The 22,246-nt window shown below is 35.5% G+C and overlaps 1 protein-coding gene across 1 annotated transcript; it reads left to right on the forward strand.

The window, feature by feature from the left end:
* The first annotated feature begins 1,262 nt into the window (after window positions 1-1,262).
* Window positions 1,263-3,237, forward strand: LOC130454585 (CTP synthase 1-like). The gene has a single exon (XM_056799625.1). It carries the CDS (start codon window positions 1,348-1,350, stop codon window positions 3,121-3,123), a length of 1,776 nt encoding a protein of 591 aa, XP_056655603.1. The 5' UTR covers window positions 1,263-1,347; the 3' UTR covers window positions 3,124-3,237.
* Window positions 3,238-22,246: the final 19,009 nt, after the last annotated feature.

The following is a 22,246-nucleotide window of genomic DNA, read 5'->3' on the forward strand; positions in this document are numbered from 1 at the left end:
GTGCTTTGTGCCAGCAAATAGTCCCCTGTAATCCTTCTGAACAGTTGCCTAAATACCTTAATGTCTCTGTGATGAGTTTTTAAAGTTGTTATTGCTGCTGCTTCTTTGATAACTGCCTCCCAATTCTGTCCCTGATCTAGCCAAAAAGTGTTTTCTAGGTCACCCCCCTCACCTAGGTGTCACCCAACTCCTCAGATGACTTGAACTAGACAACTGTATCAACCTCACCTTTTGTTATCATGCTCTTCCTAAATTAGAGTTGAGGTATCATCTTTAGGTTATTTGGAGGTAAATGTTAAGAGAGTTTGCCTTATTTGCTGCCCCTAATATGTATGTTGGTTCCATCTCACATTGGGGTTACTTTCTTTTTGCATACAATTTTAGAGTACTTCAACCATGTTTTAAAGGACATAGGGATAAGAACTGGATTTGACTTAATCAACATCAGGGATCCCTGGCTAAGGAAATTGTATTTGCCAAGGCAGGTCAGTGCCATCTATGGTCACAGAGAGCTATATAACATATGGAAAGGTGGTTACTTTTCAAGAATAACAGACTGAGAAGGGATCCTAAGATCATAAATTGGGAAGAGACACAAGAGACCATTAAGTACAACTCCCTCATTTTTATAGACGAGGAAACTAAAATTGAGAATGGGTAAGTTACTTGCTTATGAATACATAATTAGAAAGTATACCTGATAGGAATTGAACTCATGCTTCTAACTCTAACCCCAGTATTCTCCATTATACCACTTACTTGATTCTAAGACCAGATTTTGATCCTTTATGTTATAATGCTTCTCTCTTCTTTATAAATTCTATTTCCAATTCAAATTTTAATTCTTGTGAAAAGTGTCTTCTGTTAACTCCAACCAATGTTGCTCTTTGACTTTCTTGACTGAACTTCAATTGTGTGTGCCATTTATTTGGGCTTTAAACCCACAGGACTTTTTACTTAGATATTTCATGATATCTTCCAAGTAGCATAATGACATCAACCTGGATAGGCAATACAAATGATAGAACATTGGTTTTAGAGTAAGAATGTGATTTGAAGTCTAGGCTAAAAACTTAATTTTTTGTGATCCTTAGCAAGTAATTTAACTTTTCTGTGCCTCAGTTTCCTTATCTTTAAAATGATAATAATAATAATAATAATACTTCATAGGTTTTTTTGAGGACTTAATATCTATAAAACTTTTTGCAAACTCAAAACCTATATTAATACTTGTTACTAAATATAAAGAATTTTTGAGTGACCTGCGCGCGGCGGCCGCGGATCATCCCTGCTCTGGTGGTAGCACGGACAGGACTGGAGCTACCGCGGTCTGGTCTTTTGAATAAGATGAAGTACATTCTAGTCACTGGTGGAGTTATCTCAGGAATTGGAAAGGGGATCATTGCCAGTAGCATTGGGACAATTTTAAAATCATGTGGCTTACATGTAACTTCCATTAAAATTGACCCATACATCAATATTGATGCAGGAACATTCTCTCCTTATGAGCATGGTGAAGTTTTTGTGCTTGATGATGGTGGGGAAGTAGACCTTGACCTGGGCAATTATGAACGGTTCCTTGATATCCGTCTCACCAAAGACAATAATCTGACCACTGGAAAAATTTACCAATATGTTATTAACAAGGAGCGTAAAGGAGACTACTTGGGAAAAACTGTCCAAGTTGTCCCTCACATCACAGATGCAATACAAGAATGGGTAATGAGACAGGCATTAATTCCTGTTGATGAAGATGGCATAGAACCTCAAGTGTGTGTGATTGAGCTTGGAGGGACAGTAGGAGACATAGAAAGCATGCACTTCATCGAAGCTTTCCGCCAGTTTCAATTCAAAGTAAAACGAGAAAACTTCTGCAACATTCATGTCAGCCTTGTTCCACAGCCAAGCTCTACAGGTGAGCAGAAGACTAAACCGACCCAGAATAGTGTTCGTGAACTCAGAGGACTTGGACTTTCCCCAGATTTGGTGGTGTGCAGATGCTCTAATCCTCTTGACACATCAGTGAAGGAGAAGATATCCATGTTTTGTCATGTTGAGCCAGAGCAGGTGATCTGCGTCCATGATGTTTCTTCTATTTACCGAGTCCCTCTGTTACTAGAAGAGCAGGGTGTTGTAGATTACTTTCTACGGAGACTTGACCTTCCAATTGAGAGGCAGCCAAGAAAGATGCTGATGAAGTGGAAGGAGATGGCTGACAGGTATGACCGTTTGCTAGAAACCTGCTCCATTGCTCTAGTTGGGAAATACACCAAGTTCTCCGACTCCTATGCCTCAGTCATTAAAGCCCTGGAGCATTCTGCCCTGGCCATCAACCACAAGTTGGAGATAAAGTATATCGATTCAGCTGACTTGGAACCAAGTACTTTACAAGAAGAACCTGTTCGATATCATGAAGCTTGGCAGAAGCTCTGTAGTGCCAATGGAGTGCTGGTTCCAGGGGGTTTTGGTGTTCGAGGAACAGAAGGGAAAATTCAAGCGATTTCCTGGGCACGGAAACAGAAGAAACCTTTCTTAGGTGTGTGCTTAGGAATGCAGCTGGCAGTGGTTGAATTTTCCCGAAACGTTTTGGGTTGGCAAGATGCCAATTCAACAGAGTTTGACCCTAAGACAAGTCATCCTGTGGTAATCGACATGCCAGAACACAATCCTGGGCAAATGGGTGGCACCATGAGACTTGGCAAGAGGAGGACCCTCTTCCAGACAAAGAACTCGGTCATGAGAAAGCTGTATGGGGATCCTGATTACTTGGAGGAAAGACACCGACACAGGTTCGAGGTGAATCCAGTCTTAAAGAAATGTTTGGAAGAGCAAGGCTTGAAGTTTGTGGGCCAAGATGTTGAAGGAGAACGAATGGAAATTGTTGAACTGGAGGATCATCCATTTTTTGTTGGCGTTCAGTACCATCCCGAGTTCTTGTCCAGACCAATCAAGCCATCTCCTCCTTACTTTGGCCTCTTGTTGGCCTCAGCTGGAAGGCTAACTCACTATCTCCAGAAAGGCTGCAGACTCTCCCCCAGGGATACCTACAGTGACTGGAGTGGGAGCAGCTCCCCTGATTCTGAAATCACTGAATTGAAGTTCCCATCAATAAATCATGACTGATGCCTGGGACAGCTCTGCCATGGGTGCCACTGGACTTGGATGGAATTTACAGCCTTGAATTCACTCTCAGCATTTATGTTTTTTAATTAAAATTATTTTATTACAGGGGAAAAATATTTCCCAAATCTTGTCAATTATTGCATGTCCCATCATGTAGACTTGGATGTCCCCTTCCTCCCCCTTCTCTAATGCACTGCCCTATTCCCAGGCCCTAATTAGTATGTTGGGGTTCCTGGGAAGAAAACTGAAGAAAAACTTCAGAGGCAGTGGGTGGCAGGGATGGCTATGGGAGCTTTTGCTTGAAAAAGTACTATTTCCTTTTCCTCCTCCCATTGAGGGAGGTGTGGATAGGTCATGTATACCCAGCCCTCTAGTTTCCAGATGGCTTGGGCCACAGGACCATTGGAAAACTATGCTTTATGATACAGTTCAGGTGATTTGAGACTTATCTAATGCCACCAAGAAGGGAGAAATCCAAGGAAAACTTGATTACTCTCAACTGGGATGGGGATCAGCCTCACCTGGGCCTAACAGACTTGGCGTGAAATCATGTAAAATACCATTAACCCCAAAGCCTTGGGCTGCCTGTTCCAACCGGCCCCAGAGACCAGGGGAGTCCTCCTTGCATCAAGGGGTGGCTTTTAAAAGGAACATAGAATTATCTCAGGTCCTTGGAAGAGGGTGACAGTGCTGCTTTTTTAAAAAACAAAAAAAAAGGTGTGGGAGGAGCTCTTCCCAAATGGTGTTGATGCAAGTGTAAGATGCTATTTTCTTATGTGCTGTATGTAACCAGGGATGGAGCTGCCTTTCTGTAATCCTCTTGTCAGACTTCGTGTATTTTGTCAATGGAAGAATAAAAACAAAACTGCTCAAAAAAAAAATAAATAAATATAAAGAATTTTTTAGATACTTCTTTTGGACCTTAGAAGCATCTTGTCATAATGCCTGATAATATAGTTGTACTGGGTAAGTTCTTTGGTTCAAATATATACATATAAAATATATATGTATATACATCCAGAGAGTAGTAGGAGTAGGAGTAGTAGTAAAAGTAGTAGGAGTAGCACCAGCAGCAATATTGGCATTAGTATCATTAGTTTGTTTTTTGTTAGACTGATTCCTAGATCCTCTAGGGAAAAAAGGGCAACACAAAATAGATATCTTATATGGTTTAATTCTATGAGGAATGCTGAGACTGAAGGACTGAATAAGTATATATATATATACAAGTATATAAACAACCAAGAAAAAAACATAGAACACACAGGGATAATCAATAATGAAATAATGCATAAAAATATTTTTAAGGAAAAAAAAAAGACCAAGAACTGGAAACACACACACACACACACACTAGATAGAAGGTATATTTTACTTAACTATTAAACAGAATGGAAAAGAACAGTGGAAGAATTAGGTAACTAGGAAGGAAGAAAGCAAAAGGAACTAATAAACAAACTTCAAAACTAAGGGAAAAGGTTAACAAGTATGAGTAATAATTTAAGTGTGAAGAAAATAGAGTCAATAGGAGTAGTATTGCCTTGAAACAGAATAGTTTAAGAAACCTGAAAATTACTTATATTGTGTTTACAAAGGTAATGGGGAGAATAAGTCCAATTAGAGGGAAAAGAATCCCAATATTTGAGTTAAATGAAGGAAAATGTGAAGCTAACATAACATGAACAATGAATAGATTTATAAAACCAATAAGATGAAAAAAAAAGTATGAATGAATAGGTAATAAAACACCCTCCTCCCACTATTATTTGTTGCTTACAAGAAAAAACATAACCAAAGACATAAACAAATTAAAAATGAGAGACTGGGGAAAATTATAACAGGTGAACAACAACAAAAAAATGAAATTGCAAGCACTCAGTTATAAAGAGCAGAAATATTCATAACACAAAATGGATAAACAAGGAAACTACTTTATGCTGAATCAATCTTCAACAATATAATATTATATTTCAAATTCCAAATGCCTTTGCATCCAAACTAATAAATGAAACTTAACTAAACAACAAGAATTAAAAAGTAAAAATATAATACAGATTGGAGATTTCCAAGACCCTTTCTAAGTTTTGAATAAGTTAAACAAAACGAGGAAAATTTCATTTTAAATTTAATTGCTGGAGAAACGAGGTGTAGAAAATTTATGCAATCTTTTAAATGAAACTGAAATAATTTACATATTTCTAAGCATTACTTGAATTTTTCTTTAAAATATCTATGTGATGAGTCACAGAAATATTACAAATAGAATATTTTGCATAATGTAATAAAAATAATCTGTTTAGAGGATACAAACAAAAAAGATACAAATAGAGGTTAAACAGTGAAACACTGAATGAAAGATCACTCCTACCCAACCCTTTGGGAGAAATAAAAGTTCTATAAGTATTACTTTCTATTTATCTTCAGTTATGATGATTTATTTCCTTTTCCTTTTCCTTTTCTTTTTTATTTAAAAATATAACTGTATATATAAGATGTCTCTGGAAGAAGTTGGAGGAAGTTTACTGGGGGAAATTATGATCTTATAAAAAATCAATAAAACTTATTATGTAAAGGAGGGAAACAGTTAACTGGGAAAAGTGTTCGCTGTTTCTCTGATGAAGGTGTTTTTCCCAAGATACCTAAGATATTGATTCAAATTTATAATCAAAAGAACCAATTCCAAAACTATAAATGGTCAAGTATATGAATAGACAATTCTCCAGGGAAGAAATCCAAGCTATATATAACCATATTAAAATGTTCTAATTAATTAATAGAGTAATTCAAGTTAAAATAAATCAGCCTTTAGCTCATAATATTTACATGGCAAAATTGACAAAAAATTAAAAATGATATAAATTGAAAAAAACAGAAATGCTGATATACTCTTGGTGGTGCTTCAGATTAGACTAGTCTTTCTTTTTTTTATTTAATTTTAATATTATTTTATTTGGTCGTTTTCATACATTATTCACTGGAAACAAAGATCGTTTTCTTTTCCTCCCCTCCCTTCCCCCCCCCCCCCCCCGCCTTTCCCTCTCCCATAGCCGACGCATGATTCCACTGGTTATCACATGTGTTCTTGACTCGAACCCATTTCCCTGTTGTTGGAGTTTGCATTATAGTGTTCATTTAGAGTCTCTCCTCATTCTTATCTCCTCCAACCCTGTAGTCAAGCAGTTGCTTTTCAGCGGTGTTTTTACTCCCACAGTTTATCCCCTGCTTGTGGGTAGTATTTTTTTTTTAGATCCCTGCAGATTGTTCAGGGATTGCATTGATACTAATGGAGAAGTCCATCACCTTCGATTGTACCACAATGTATCAGTCTCTGTGTACAATGTTTTCCTGGTTCTGCTCCTCTCGCTCTGCATTACTTCCTGGAGGTTGTTCCAGTCTCCATGGAACTTCTCCACTTTATTATTCCTTTTAGCACAATAGTATTCCATCACCAACATATACCACAATTTGTTCAGCCATTCCCCAATTGAGGGGCATCCCCTCATTTTCCAATTTTTGGCCACCACAAAGAGCGCAGCTATGAATATTTTTGTACAAGTCTTTTTGTCCATTATCTCTTTGGGGTACAAGCCCAGCAGTGCTATGGCTGGATCAAAGGGCAGACAGTCTTTTATCGCCCTTTGGACATAGTTCCAAATTGCCCTCCAGAATGGTTGGATCAATTCACAACTCCACCAGCAATGAATTAATGTCCCCACTTTGCCACATCCCCTCCAGCATTCATTACTTTGCTTAGCTGTCATGTTAGCCAATCTGCTAGGTGTGAGATGATACCTCAGAGTTGTTTTGATTTGCATCTCTCTGATTATAAGAGATGTAGAGCACTTTTTCATGTGCTTATTAATAGTTTTGATTTCTTTGGCTGAGAATTGCCTGTTCATGTCCCTTGCCCATTTGTCAATTGGAGAATGGCTTGATTTTTTGTACAATTGATTTAGTTCTTTATAAATTTTAGTAATTAAACCCTTGTCAGAGGTTTTTATGAAGATTGTTTCCCAATTTGTTGCTACCCTTCTGATTTTGGTTACATTGGTTTTGTTTGTACAAAAACTTTTTAATTTGATGTAATCCAGATTATTTATTTTGCATTTTGTAATTCTTTCTAATTCTTGCTTGGTTTTGAAGTATTTCCCTTCCCAAAGGTCTGACATGTATACTATTCTGTGTTCGCCTAATTTTCTTATAGTTTCCTTCTTTATGTTCAAGTCATTCATCCATTTTGAATTTATTTTGGTGTAGGGTGTGAGGTGTTGATCTAAGCCTAATCTTTCCCACACTGTCCTCCAATTTTCCCAACAGTTTTTATGAAATAGTGGATTTTTGTCCCAAAAGCTGGGATCTTTGGGTTTGTCATATACTGTCTTGCTGAGGTTGCTTGCCCCCAGTCTATTCCACTGATCCTCCTTTCTGTCTCTTAGCCAGTACCAAATTGTTTTGATGACCGCTGCTTTATAATATAGTCTGAGATCTGGGACTGCAAGACCCCCTTCCTTTGTATTTTTTTTTCATTAATTCCCTGGATATCCTTGATCTTTTGTTCTTCCAAATGAACTTTGTTATGTTTTTTTCTAAATCAGTAAAAAAAATTTTTGGAAGTTCCATGGGTATGGCACTAAATAGATAGATGAGTTTGGGTAGGATGGTCATTTTTATTATATTGGCTCGTCCTACCCATGAGCAGTTAATGTTCTTCCAATTGTTCAAGTCTAGTTTTAGTTGTGTGGAAAGTGTTTTGTAGTTGTGTTCATATAGATCCTGTGTTTGTCTCGGGAGATAGATTCCTAAGTATTTTATTTTGTCTTGGGTAATTTTGAATGGGATTTCTCTTTCTAGTTCTTGCTGCTGAGCTGTGTTGGAATTATATAGAAATGCTGATGACTTATGTGGGTTTATTTTGTATCCTGCAACTTTGCTAAAGTTGTTGATTATTTCAATTAGCTTTTTGGTTGAGTCTCTAGGATTCTTTAAGTAGACCATCATGTCATCTGCAAAGAGTGATAATTTGGTCTCCTCCTTGCCTATTTTGATGCCTTCAATTTCTTTTTCTTCACTAATTGCTACTGCTAGTGTTTCTAATACAATGTCAAATAATAGAGGTGATAATGGGCATCCTTGTTTCACTCCTGATCTTAATGGGAATGGATTTAGTTTATCCCCATTGCAGATGATATTAGCTGATGGTTTTAGATATATACTGTTTATTATTTTTAGGAACGATCCTTCTATTCCTATGCTTTCTAGTGTTTTTAGTAGGAATGGGTGTTGTATTTTATCAAAGGCTTTTTCTGCATCTATTGAGATAATCATGTGATTCTTGTTGGTTTGCTTGTTGATGTGGTCAATTATGTGGATAGTTTTCCTAATGTTGAACCAGCCCTGCATCCCTGGTATGAATCCTACTTGATCATGGTGAATGATCCTTCTGATCACTTGCTGGAGTCTTTTTGCTAGTATCCTATTTAAGATTTTTTCATCTATATTCATTAGGGAGATTGGCCTATAGTTTTCTTTCTCTGTTTTTGGCCTGCCTGGCTTTGGAATTAGTACCATGCTTGTGTCATAAAAGGAGTTTGGTAGGACTCCCTCTTTGCTTATTATGTCAAATAGTTTGTATAATATTGGGGTTAACTCTTCTCTGAATGTTTGATAGAATTCACTGGTGAATCCATCAGGCCCTGGGGATTTTTTCTTAGGCAGTTCTTTGATGGCTTGATGGATTTCAATTTCTGATATGGGATTATTTAAGAAAACTATTTCTTCTTCTGTTAGTCTAGGCAATTTATATTTTTGTAAATATTCATCCATATCACCTAGGTTGGTATATTTATTGCCATATAGTTGGGCAAAGTAGTTTTTAATGATTGCCTTAATTTCCTCTTCATTTGAGGTGAGATCCCCCTTTTCATCCTTGATGCTATTAATTTGCCTTTCTTCTTTCCTTTTTTTAATTAAATTAACCAGTACTTTGTCTATTTTGTCTGTTTTTTCAAAGTACCAGCTTCTAGTCTTGTTTATTAGCTCAATAGTTCTGTCACTTTCTATTTTATTAATTTCTCCCTTAATTTTTAGGATCTCTAGTTTGGTTTTCTTCTGGGGGTTTTTAATTTGTTCATTCTCAAGTTTTTTTATTTGCATTTCCAATTCCTTGGTCTCTGTCCTCCCTAATTTGTTAATATATGCACTCAGGGATATGAATTTTCCTCTAAGTACTGCCTTGGCTGCATCCCATAAGGTTTGAAAGGATGTTTCGCCGTTGTCATTTTCTTCAATGAAATTGTTAATTGTTTCTATGATTTCTTCTCTAACTATCTGATTTTGGAGTATCATGTTATTTAATTTCCAATTAATTTTTGATTTGGGTCTCCATGTACCCTTGCCGATCAATATTTTAATTGCCTTGTGATCTGAAAAGGCTGCAGTTAATATTTCTGCTTTTCTGCATTTAAGTGCCATGTTTCTATGACCTAGTGTATGATCTATTTTTGTGAATGTGCCATGTGGTGCTGAAAAGAAGGTGTATTCTTTTTTGTCCCTATTTATTTTTCTCCATATGTCTATTAATTCTAATTTTTCTAAGATTTCATTCACCTCTTTTACCTCTTTCTTATTTATTTTTTGATTTGATTTATCTAAATTTGATAGTGGTTGGTTCAAGTCTCCCACTAATATGGTTTTACTGTCTAATTCCTCCTTCAATTCTCCTAGTTTCTCTATTAAAAATTTGGATGCTATACCATTTGGTGCATACATGTTGATTAGTGATATTTCCTCATTGTCTATACTTCCTTTTAGCAGAATATATTTACCTTCCCTGTCCCTTTTGATCAGGTCTATTTGTACTTTGGCTTTGTCAGATATCATGATTGCAACTCCTGCCTTCTTTCTATCAGTTGAGGCCCAAAAGGTCTTACTCCAACCTTTAATTCTAACCTTGTGAGTGTCAACCCTTCTCATATGTGTTTCTTGAAGACAACATATGGTAGGGTTTTGTGTTCTAATCCAATCTGCTATTTGTCTGCGTTTTATGGGTGAGTTCATCCCATTCACGTTCAAAGTTATGATTGTCATTTGTGGATTCGCTGGCATTTTGATGTCTTCCCCTAGTTCTGACCTTTCTTCTTTAGCTTTCTCCTTTTGAACCAGTGATTTACTTTAGGTCAGTCCCCCTAGTCCCCTCCCTTGAGATGCTTCCCTTTCTAGCCCCTCCCTTTTGATGCTCCCTTCCCCTCCCCCCTCTCCTTCCCTCCCTTTTTGTACTCCCTCCCCCCTCCCCCTCCTTAATTTTCCTTTCTTTCTTGCCCTAATGGATAAGATAGAATTCAGGATCCCACTGGATCTAGATGTTCTTCCCTCTCAGATTTGATTTCACTGAGAGTAAGGTTTAAGTAATTCCACTTCACGCTCTCTTCCTCTCCTTCTCATATGAGAGTTCTTCCCCTCCCCTTCCCATGTGTATCTTTATATGGGAAAGTTTATTCTATTGATTCCCCCCCTATTTCTTGAAGTTAATCTTAGTATTATCACGGTTCCCCCCTCCCTTTTCCTTTTTTTGCCCCAACTTTCCGGGTAATCATGGCTGCAATCTAGACGCCACACGCTTCCTCTCCCCAGCACCGAACGAAATAGACTACATCAAAGGAGCATAAAATCACCTTTGGAGGAACAGAAGGACTCCCCAGTACCCCACAGAGGCAAAGGTACGTGGGGCTTGAACATTTCCACACTAAAATAAGAAGGAAAAGCTTGCACAGAAAAGTGAACTGAGCCGCCCTTCCCCCACCCCACCTCCCCCACTAAACCAGAGTGAGCTACCTGAGCGCTCACCGGGACAGCGAGTGAGTGGGGAGCGTCTCTGTCTGGGGGGGCACTCCAGAGTCCTTGGGATCTGGGGACTGCCAGGAAATAACTTCTCAGGGCGCTTTCACTGGAGAATCCAGCGGACCTGGACTTGGGGCAGGCTGCGCTGAACAATGCGCGCTGATTATCTGGGCGGAGCTGAATACCTGGGCTCGGAGGCTGGGAAGAACTAGTCTGAAGCAACCTAAATTCACAGAAAAACCGCTCTTATAACCCAGACCCCAGACCAAAAAGGAAAGGGAAATAAAACCACCAAAGGGATGGCTCACATGGCCCAAAATCAGAACACGCCTCCCAAAATGGAAACTATCAACAAGCTCTGGAAGATCTCAAACTGGAACTTATCCAAAAGATGGAAACCTTCTGGAAAGAAAAATGGGAGAAAGAGATCAGCTGTCTGACAGATAAGACTGCTCAATTGGAAAAAGAACTCGAAGCATCCAATAGAAGGGCAGACAAGGCTGAAAAGCAAATCCAGTCCCTAATGACCAGAATTAAGCACCTCGAAGAAAGTGAGATGATAAAACAGCAAGAATCAATAAAGCAAACACAAATAATTAATGAATTGGAAGAAAACATAAAATATCTCACTGAGAAGGTCACGGACCTGGAGAACAGAGGAAGACGAGAAAATCTCCGTATCATCGGTCTCCCAGAAAAACCAGAGGTAAACAACAAATTGGATATTATTCTAGAGGAGATTATAAAAGAAAATTGCCCCCACCTTCTGGAGCAAGGGGGCAAAATAGAAATAGAAAGGATTCATAGAACACCTTCTATGGGCATTCAACAAAATAGAAGATTTCCAAGCATTTGCTAAGAAAAGACCAGAGCTCTGTGGAAAGTTCGATATCCAAGCACAGAAAGCAAGAGAAACATGAAAAGGTAAATATGAAAGAAAGGGAAAAGGAGATAAATCTTATCTTTCTCTTTAAGTCAAACTCTCTTCTATAAGGACTACATTTACATCTAATTATATATATTAATATGTGGGGAAAATGTTTTGTGTAACTCTCATAAATTGTATCATCATAAGAGTAGTTAGAAGAAACATGCATAGGGAAAGATTGGGGAATTAGACTAGTCTTTCTGGAAAGCAATTTGGAAATATGCCAAAATCAATTAGAAAGGGATCCCAGTGTGCTGAGTCAGAAAACCCCAAATTATGAGTTATGATGTATATTGTATTTTTATTCATTTTATTAAACAATTTTCATTTACATTTTTGACAAGTAAAATATTTTATTTATATTTGCACTTGAATACAATGAGCTATACGTGTAGTCCACACTAAATATTCAACAAATAAGTGAATACTAGATTGCAAAAGTACCATTTTATAGGAGAAATTTTCATAATTATCATTTACCCAAAAATGAGTGTAAAAAACAAATTGTCTAATTTATGAATCATTTCTTCCTACGTCATTTTATTATTTTAGGCCCTTCATTATGACCAACCTGAAGAGAGATAAATTAAGAAAAAAACTAAAATTTAGTTAATATCAATGAGTTTCAAGTTTTAGCTCTGTCCCATCATAGTTGACTGGAAAATCGCAGTATTTTAAAAATACTGAATATCGCTTGAAACATTACCTGAATGAATTCCAAATCTGAGGTTTTGAAGAATGATTTTGAACAATTTTTAAAAGGTATCTCACTTTGGCATGCAAATTCCAAAAGCCATTTTTCTCTAAAATACCCATGGCATTTGAAAACATTTTTATTCTTGGTATCAATCAATCATACACATTAACAATTTTCCTTAATAAAATTATCTTATTTTGCCTAAAAATCTATCATAGATAGTATTTAGATACTTGAGGTAGACACAAACTTAGAAGTAAGGCCTGTGTTCAAGTCCTGCATCTGATAGACTAGGCAACTTGTGGCCTATTTCCAATTTTTTTTTTTGGAAGGTGTGGATGCATTTATTTTTATGTCCTCTTCTGCTATTTCCTCTGTAGTCTGGATTTTTCCTCCATAAAAATTATCCAGGGTCAATGCCTTCTTCTTGTTTTTCGTGTTGTTGGGAAGTTGTTTTTCTGGGCATTGCTTGCCATCACTATGGTGGTTTTTTCTTTCCCTTTCCAGTCAAAAGTCTGAGTGAGGAAGGCAGGCTCTCTGTGTATGGAGCTAAGGAGCAAGGATTTTACCTGAGGCCACCTCTTTAGTATCTGCAGCCTCTACTGTTTACTTCCCTTCTCTACTCTATCTCTGCGTGGGTGCCTAAGGTCTGTGTTCTTTAGCCTGCTGGGGTCTCAGGTCTAGCTGCTCTCAGGGGTAGGTCTTTGGTGGTCTTAGTCAGCCTTCAAAGACCCAGAGTTGTCCCCTGCTTGCTCTAGAGGTGCCCCTCACCCACTCACTGATTCTAGTGCACTGTCTCTAACTCTGGCTCTGTAGGTGGAGTGCGGGAGGGTTGATTAGCTTGTGTTTTGGTGGAAGCTAACTCACCCCCTTATTGTGTGGAAATGCCCAAATCCCAGTACCTTCAATGCTGAGCCCTATTGTAGAGTCCCTTCATTCATATGTAGTTTGTTTTTTTGGCCATTTGAGATAGTCTGTATCAGTAGGTGAAGAGGAGAGGAAGCATCCTAGGTCTACACTGCCACTGTCTTTACCCAGAAGTCCCAAAGAACTGTCTTTAAAAATGGTGGTAACTCTCTGTGATGAGGTTTTTCTACTGTGAACTTGGACTGGGAGGAGTTCCTGCTTGGGACCACAGACTACTTCCCTTTGGACTGCCACATAAGTGAGTGAAAAGGTTGACTCCTTTTCCTGTATATCCTGGAGGTACTAGCCTCCTGAGAGGACTCTTGTCTTGGAGGAGGCTTTGTGGCTAGAACCCTTGTTTAATTACCTCTGGGCCCCCTTTTGTTGGGGCCTCTGAGGTCCTGCCTAGTTTGGACTGGACCAGAGTAATTCTCTCTCATTTTCCTTATTTTCACTCTTTCCATTTTGTAAATAAACTACCATAAATATCATTCTGACTTGAGTAATTAATTTTGGTGACCACATTTCTCATAAATTTAGCCCAACATTTAATATTTTAACCCTTTACAATTACAAATCTCAAAATGACTTTGGAAGATTATATGAACTTCTAACTTGTATGAGTTATAGAAAATATGAAGGTTGAGGACAACTAGGTGGACAAGTGATTGAGAGTCAGGCCCAGAGACAGGAGGTCCTGGGTTCAAATCTGACCAGATACTTCCTAGCTATATGGTGCTGGGAAAATCACTTAAATCCCATTGTCTAGCCCTTACCCCTCTTCTGCCTTAAAACCAATACACAATGTTGATTCTAAGATGGAAGATAAGGGCTAAAAAAAAGTGAAGATCAACTAACCTGATTAGTGTCATCAATAAAGAAACTTGAAATTGAATTCAGTAAAGGGGGCAATGTTAAAAATTCCCAAATCTCTTAATCAGTAAAAGCAAAAATTAAAATATTAAGATATAACAAATAGTAAAAACAGCACAAAGAATAAGTCATTTGAAATTAATTAAAAACTTTAATACAGAGAATTAAAAAGAAAAGACTCTAGAAGAAAGAGGTATTCCAAAGACAGATGTTGTAGAAATTTTCTTCTTGTCCATTCAGTTGGAAAAAGCCCCAAGTAATGAAAATGAGTCAGATTAAATGCAAAATAGAAAGACAGAGCTCCATTTATTCAATGAATGACAAAATAGTCAAGGTATATGATTAATGCTCTAGCTTTTTTTTAAACACTTACCTTCAGTCTTGGAGCCATTTGGCTCCAAGGCAGAAGAGTGGTAAGGGCTAGGCAATGGGGGTCAAGTGACTTGCCCAGGGTCACACAGCTGGGAAGTGTCTGAGGTCAAATTTGAACCTAGGACCTCCCGTCTCTAGGCCTGGATCTCAATCCACAAAAGCTACCCAACTGTCCCCTCTAGCTTTTCTGTAGAAATGGAAAGTACCAGTCAGATAAGATCCATATTTATTGATTTAGACACTTAATAGTGCTGTATGAACTACTACTATCTTATCTGTATGAATGAGAAGCCATAAGTTACTGATGTCTTTTTCTTTACTGCAACCTGCAACCTTATTCTGCAACCTTAAGTTCATTAAGACCAAAGTGAAAATTCATATTCAGCCCCCTGACAACAGTCAGGAAATTTTTTTGCTTTCCAGATTCCTGATGCCTAAAACCTAATTGAGAGGAATCCCCAGTATTCCAGGCCCTCAAGCAACCTATTCATCGAATTATACAATTTCAGAATTGAAAGGGGAATTCAAAGGTAATCTAGTACAATCTAGATGTGAAAAACATCCAATCGCTTTTTGAAGACCTCTAACAAAGAGGAATACTCTCATTTCCAGAGGCAACCAATAATCTTTTGGGGCAACTTTAGTTGTCAGGAAGTTAATGTATTCTCCCTGATATTCTTAAATGTTTCCATAGAAACAAAACCAAAAAAATCTATATGTTGTTCTTGGTTGTGACATAAATATAATTTATTATAATTTATTTTTAATGTGACAGTTTATCAAATACTGTGATACATTTTCTCCCCTGAAATTTCTCTTCTCCAAACTAAAGTTCTCTATTCCCTAAAATACATAATACTGAACTAATCAATGTGAGTTCAAGCTTTAGAGCATGTTCAAATTTCTTATACAATATATGTACTGATGTTACCTATATTTCCTTCCCCTTGAATTAGTGAGGGGAAAAGGAGAGGAAGGATAAAAAATAATTGTTTGAAAATAGAATAGAAATAATTATAAAAACAAAGAAATAGAGTGGAAAACAGGAGACATGAGAGATGGTATTTTGAAATTAAGAGTATCTAGGAAGAGGAAAAACTTGTACGATTGAGAGCAGAGTGATAGCAACAGAATCAGGTAATGGTTTCAATGGTAATATCAATGCTATAAAAATGAATGATTTTTATGTAAAAGTTCAGATCATTGCCACCTTCCTCCTAATAGAGAAATAATTGACTTAAAACAATTGAGAACTATCTTTGGATGTCGTACATGGAAATTTATGTTGCTTGACTATTCTTATACCCTTCAGTTTCTTTTTCTTGTCTTCTTGTTAAAACTAGATTTCTAGCCAAAGCTTATAAAGTTGTGGTTGAAATTAATTTCTTTGCTTTACACATGATCTTACTCAAAATGGCATGTTCTTCATGCCGATTACATATAAATCTGGTTCATGGTTTTAGATAGTACTATTTACCACATCAGGTAAAAAGGCCATTTATTTTTAAAATTTTAAGTATTTTTTAATAAATAGAAATGAGTGTGATATTCTATCAAAATGCATTTTGATATTTTAAAAAATAATCATAAATTTTTTGCTACTCTCGTTCATGTTTCAACAGTGACTAACTCTTTGTGATACCATTTGGAGTTTTCTTGGCAAAGATACTGAAGTGGTTTGCCCTTTCCTTCTCCACCTCATTTTACAGAGGAGAAAACTGAGAACAATGGTGACTTGCCCAGGGTCATACATTAAATGTCTGAGGCTAGATTTGAAATTAGCAAGATGAGTGACACTAATTCTAAGCCTACTATTCTATTGATTGTGCCATCTAGCTTTCCATTTTACTTCTAATATTGTTAATTATATTTATAATTTTTCTAATATTAAATAAGTTTTACATTGCATTATTAGTATGAATCCAAAGTGATCATAATTCATAATCTTATCATTGTTGATGATTATTTGGTAATAGTTTTATTTACAATTTTTGTATCATTCTTCATTAATGATATTAGTCTATTGTTTTCTTTTTCTATTTTGGCTTTTCCTATTTTAGGTATAAATTAAATATTTAGAAAAATAAATTCCATAAAATCTATTGTTATTTTTCCAAACAGTTTCTATGCTATTGGGATTTATGGTTCTTTGACAAGTTGACAGAATTCTCTGGTAAATGCATCTAGTCTATGTTATTTTTTTCCTTTTATGGCTTGTCTTATTTAAATTATGTTTCTTATTTTGTTAATCTCAATAATTTATTTATTTATGAATATTCAGACTCTTCATTGAAGTTAAAATTTTTACTGAAATATAGTTTCAGATAACCTTTGTTTTGTCTTTATTTTTTAGTGTGTGAATTATTTTTCATTTTTTATCTTGGTAATTGAAGTTACTCATCTTTTTAATGAAATTTATGAATGCTTTATTTTATTGTAGAAAAAGGCAGGTCCCAATTTTACTTATTAACTTAAAGAATTTTTATGTTTTTGTTTTTTATTATTTATTTTCTTTTTAGATTTTCATTTTGATGTTTAATTGAATTGTATCACTTTATTAATTTTCTAGGCATTTTTCATTTGATTTTTAGTTGCACCCTCAATTTGTTGATCTGTTCTTTATTGATTGTGAAAGTATTAAGAGATAGACTTTTTAATGTGACTGCTTTGACTGTATTTCAAAAGTTTGGGTATGTTATCTCATCATTTTCTTTTTCCTTAATTTAATTACTTATTATTACCATAATTTATTCATTGACCCACTCATTCTTTAGTATTAAGTTGTTTGGCTTTTAATTAATTTTTAATAATTCATTCAACAACTTGTTATAGGTAGAAATTAATTGAGATTTCCCATAGTAATATTTTCACTGTCTCTTCCCTTAAAGTTTATTCCTCTCCCCTTTGCTTTTCTTTATTAAGATTATAAAAACACTTAAAAATTCACAGGCACTTTGTTTCATTGGATTTCTACTATGACTCTGGATCATGAGATTTTTCAGAGAGGGTATATATCTTCTCTCTAATGTAAATGTAAATAATCCATCCTTGTTTATTCTCTTATGACTCCTTAATTCCTATGTTTGTATTTTCTACAGAAGTTGAAAATTATATCTATTTTGGAAATTCATTTAATTATAAATAGCTGCAAAATAATTATACTTGTATTAATGTTTAATCTTTTACTTATATAAATCATTTTTAATAAATCTCCATGGCTGCTTTGTCAACATTCATGAACAAGTCTTGTTAAATGAATTTTAAGTCATTTTTAAATGTAAAATTTTAGATAACTTAATCATCTCAGGAACACAGAGTTTTCTCATTTGTTACATGATCTCTGAAAAATATGTATACTTGGAAATTACATATATTTCAGTGCCAGTTAATCAAGGTTTTGCTGAACATTCCAAAATTCTAGATACAACTATGTATTTTATTTAGGTGCTACTGTTTGAAAGATATAATTATATTTTCTGTTTATAAAAATACATTGCTTTTGAAAATATCATTTTCTAATATTTTCTGCCAAAAAGTTTTTTTCCATGAAAATGCTAGAACAACAGATGGCACAGGGTATAGAACATGAGACTCAAAATGAGGAGAATCTGAATTTAAATTCTGCTTCAGAAACCTACTAGTTGTTTAACCCTGGGCAAATCAGTTAAAATCTTTGTACCTTGATTTCCTTATCTGTAAAATGGGGTAATAATATATCTACCTCCCAGAATTCTTATAAGAATCAATTGTTAATATATGTAAAGTAGTTTGCAAACTTTAAAGTAGTATACACATGTTCATTCTATTAATATTTTGCCCAATTTTGACCATTTTCACATCTATTTCTTTATATTATACATTTTTGACCAATTACTGAATTAGTCTCACTGCATCAGGAGCTGCTTTATTCCTTAATTGTGTGCCCTTTTCTTCCTCTTTCTCGGAAATAATTCATGAAGATTGTCAACATTCAGTGATTTATAGTCTTATGGAACCTCTCTTATAGTCTATGATCCCACAAAGAAGGATGGCAGTGGTTTAAAAAGGTCATCTACTTTTTTTTTTAGAATAGTGGGATATGATTTATTTAGAAGAGAAGAACTCATTTAGAACCAAAGAATCATAGAACATTAGTATAGGAAGTGACTTGCAAAAATCATTAGCAGTTCAAACCTCAACTTCCCCCCTACCACCTTGAGGAGATAATTCTGGCCCACAGATAGAACATGGCTTTCTCAGAGAATTTTGTCCCCTCTGTTGCTTCATCTTCCCTCTTACTCATTTTCATTTAAAATTATTTTTCTAGATGGAGGATAGAAACAAAAGTAACTTAAAGGTTCTGCCTTTTTCTCTGAAGTATATCTCCTCCAAGTAGCAGGTTTTTGGCCTTTGCTTATTTCTTACCTATAACTTATTAAATTTTTTTCTTTACTTTATTGGTTTGCAAACTTAAGCTCTTGCAACTTTTACAACTCTCTTACATTTATATGTGGGCTCCATTCTTTTGTGTTTATTCTTTACTGTGTCTCCCTTGTGTATAGGGAAATTTTGAATCTCATTCCTTTGAGAATTCCCTGTAAACCCATTTCTGCTTCTCTGGGTATCTATTTCCTCAGTGACTATCGTCATTTATAATGTTTAATATCAGAATTTTGTTCTTGATAATTTCTAATATTTTTAGAGTCACTGGGTGTGGGATCATATATATTCTTTCTTTCTCAGCTTTTTGAAATTTGGGGAAGTATTTGGCCATACCTCTCTAAATATTTTGTAGCATATTTTAAGATCTTTTTTATCTTCGTTGAAATGCTCATTAAGCTGTGATTCCCTTTATGACTCTCCACACAGTGGTTTATTTATTTATTTTGTTGTTGTATGGTTTTCATGGGTCAGTGGAGTCAGGGAAATCTGAGTTCTAACCTGGACTCAAAAATTACTATTTGCTCCAAGGCAAGTCACTTCACTTCTTTATGCTTTAGAGTCCTCATCTATAAAATAGGGACCCCAGTTGTGTGTGTATGTAAGTGTGAGTGTGTGTGTGTGAGAGAGAGAGAGAAAGAATCATATGAGTTAACATATGAAAAGAACTTTGTTTACCTTGAAGCACTCTATAAAATTAGCTATTGTTATAGTTTTTGCCATTCTTAGATTATTAGCACACATATTCCATCAGATCTGTTCATTTTGAACAAAGTTTATGCTCCTCTTAATATTTTTTTCAGTCAGAATCTTGTTATTTTTTTTATAATATGATATTTTCTTCCTTCTTTTTAAAATATCAAGCTATTTCACTTATTTACCAAACTCTCTACAGGGATAGATATTTTAAAGGACAGCTATTATTCTCAACTTTCTCCTATGTTATCATCTACTGAAATTAATTTCCCTGTTCTTTTTATATACTATGCCTAATTTTCCCTGAAGTACCTAATCTATGCATTTTTATCTTCAGACGAACCTATGAACAGAACCCTTGATTAGTACACCGAGCACAACTCAGTCAGGATCCTATACGTACATTGATTTGTTAGAGCCAATATTTGCCCAGGCATGGGGTCTGTAGATGTGTGCTCTATCCTTCAATGGCCCTGACACCCTGACATTCAGAATATGACTCAGAAAAACCATAGATTTTCACAAAAATTTTCCAATATCCTGACTGTGATCCCTTGGTTACCAAATCTCTAGATTGCTAATTTGACCCCTCCAATCCTGTACTTTTTGATACCAGAGTTATGGTATTAATCATGTACTGCAATTAGTCCCAAATGAGTTCCTTTTTAATACATAAGGACCTAACTGTCATAAAAAAAAGTCAGTCCAAAAATCGAATCAAGTTAGTTTGGCTATAGTATCATGGTTCGACAGGGTATAAACTTCTTTTTAAAACACTTATGTTTTAGATTAGATTAGAAATTTTTTAATGATTTAATATGTCCTTGTTGTTGTGCTAAAAGTTAGAAATATAGACAAGCATCAAAAAGGATGGTCCCTGACCTCAAGAACTTACAATTTTGAAGGAGTAAACAAGACATGAAAAGGTAACTAAAAAGAGAGAGATGGAGATAACCATCCAGAATTAAGGACAAAGTAGTAGTCTAGAAACTCAGCATCGGGTTAGGAATAAGGATGTCTGATGTGAATACTTCCTCAAATGAAGGTTCTTGGAAGGAACTCTCCTGTCAGAGGAAGGAGAATAAAGGGTATGTATAATCTTTTCCACTTGGATGAAGGTGAAAAAGTAACTTAGGAAGTCAGTGGCTAAAATGGACAAGGAATAAGGATAAAAATAAAGTAATAGGGTACTAAAAACATACTCTTCCCATATGCACTATCTCTTAGTATACTTACCCAAGGGATAAAAGTATGGAAAGTTTCCTACTATGTATATGGGGGATCAGTGAAATAACGATAAAGAAAGTATGATTGAAAGAGTAGATGAAAAGGGAAATGGAAAGGGAGAAATAGGAGAGAGTGTTTCAGAAGATAATGGAGAAGATAGAAACAAGCTCTTTCCTTGTTCTTTATGCCATACAACTGCATATATTCCCTTGCCTTTTCATACAGTTTCTATTTTCTAGACAGCAGAACATAATCAATGCAGACAGGATGTTAGAATGGAAATAATGTTTCTTAGAGTAAAGAGGATTTAGGTTTGAAACCTGAATGACACAAATGAGTTATATGATCATGGACAAGTAGTTTAACATTTCAGTCACTCAAGAAGGCTGTAAGTTAAAGATGATGGATATAGACTGATAGAGGGAGCTATCCTATTAGGAATTTTCTAAACTCATTAAATCACACATTAGGGCAAAGAAAAAAAAAGGAAAAAAAAACAAAATAATTAAATAGCATGGGGTGGAGGACAATGACATAGAAACAAAGAGGTAATTTCTTATTTGTATCTACCACTAACTCATTATGTTCCTGGACCTCATTTTCCTCATCTGTAAAATTAAAGGAATGGGCTTGCTCTTTAAACTTTTTATCCCTAAAATTCTAAAACAATGTGATTCATAGCCTCCAACATTTTGATTAATTTAAGTTATAAATGAAATGTTCAAACTTGTTTCTGTTCAGTAGAAAGTCAATGAAATGTAGTTTCAAACTCCAGGACCTCATTTTTGATACATTAATGATGAGTTACTCCACTGACAATATATTACTTTTAATTAGACCCATCTTCTCCCTTCCCACCTCCCCAACATGAATTACTACATTTCACTAGGTAAGCGTTTGTCTCCCTTTTATCTTGAATGCATTGTTAAAAAATCAAAGCCCAAATCCAAGTAGAACAGAAAAGTCAGTTGAGTTTTTTTCCATTGTAATTATATGCTTTATTTGTCTCTCAAATACAGGAACATAATTGCTGTAGAGACATGCTCTGTGTTGAATACAGGTGGGTTGAGGAATGAAATGTACCTTTTCTGAACAACGTGGAATGAAGATGAAAACTTGTGCAATACGTAGCTGTAATTGCTGGGTGCAGGTGTATAGAAAAAGGAATG

The sequence above is a fragment of the Monodelphis domestica genome, chromosome 5, assembly GCF_027887165.1.
Source record: "Monodelphis domestica isolate mMonDom1 chromosome 5, mMonDom1.pri, whole genome shotgun sequence".
Lineage (NCBI taxonomy): Eukaryota > Metazoa > Chordata > Mammalia > Didelphimorphia > Didelphidae > Monodelphis > Monodelphis domestica.

Bases quoted from the DNA above. Each gene is read 5' to 3' on its own strand.
- LOC130454585 (XM_056799625.1), top strand. From the start codon at position 1,348: ATGAAGTACATTCTAGTCACTGGTGGAGTTATCTCAGGAATTGGAAAG.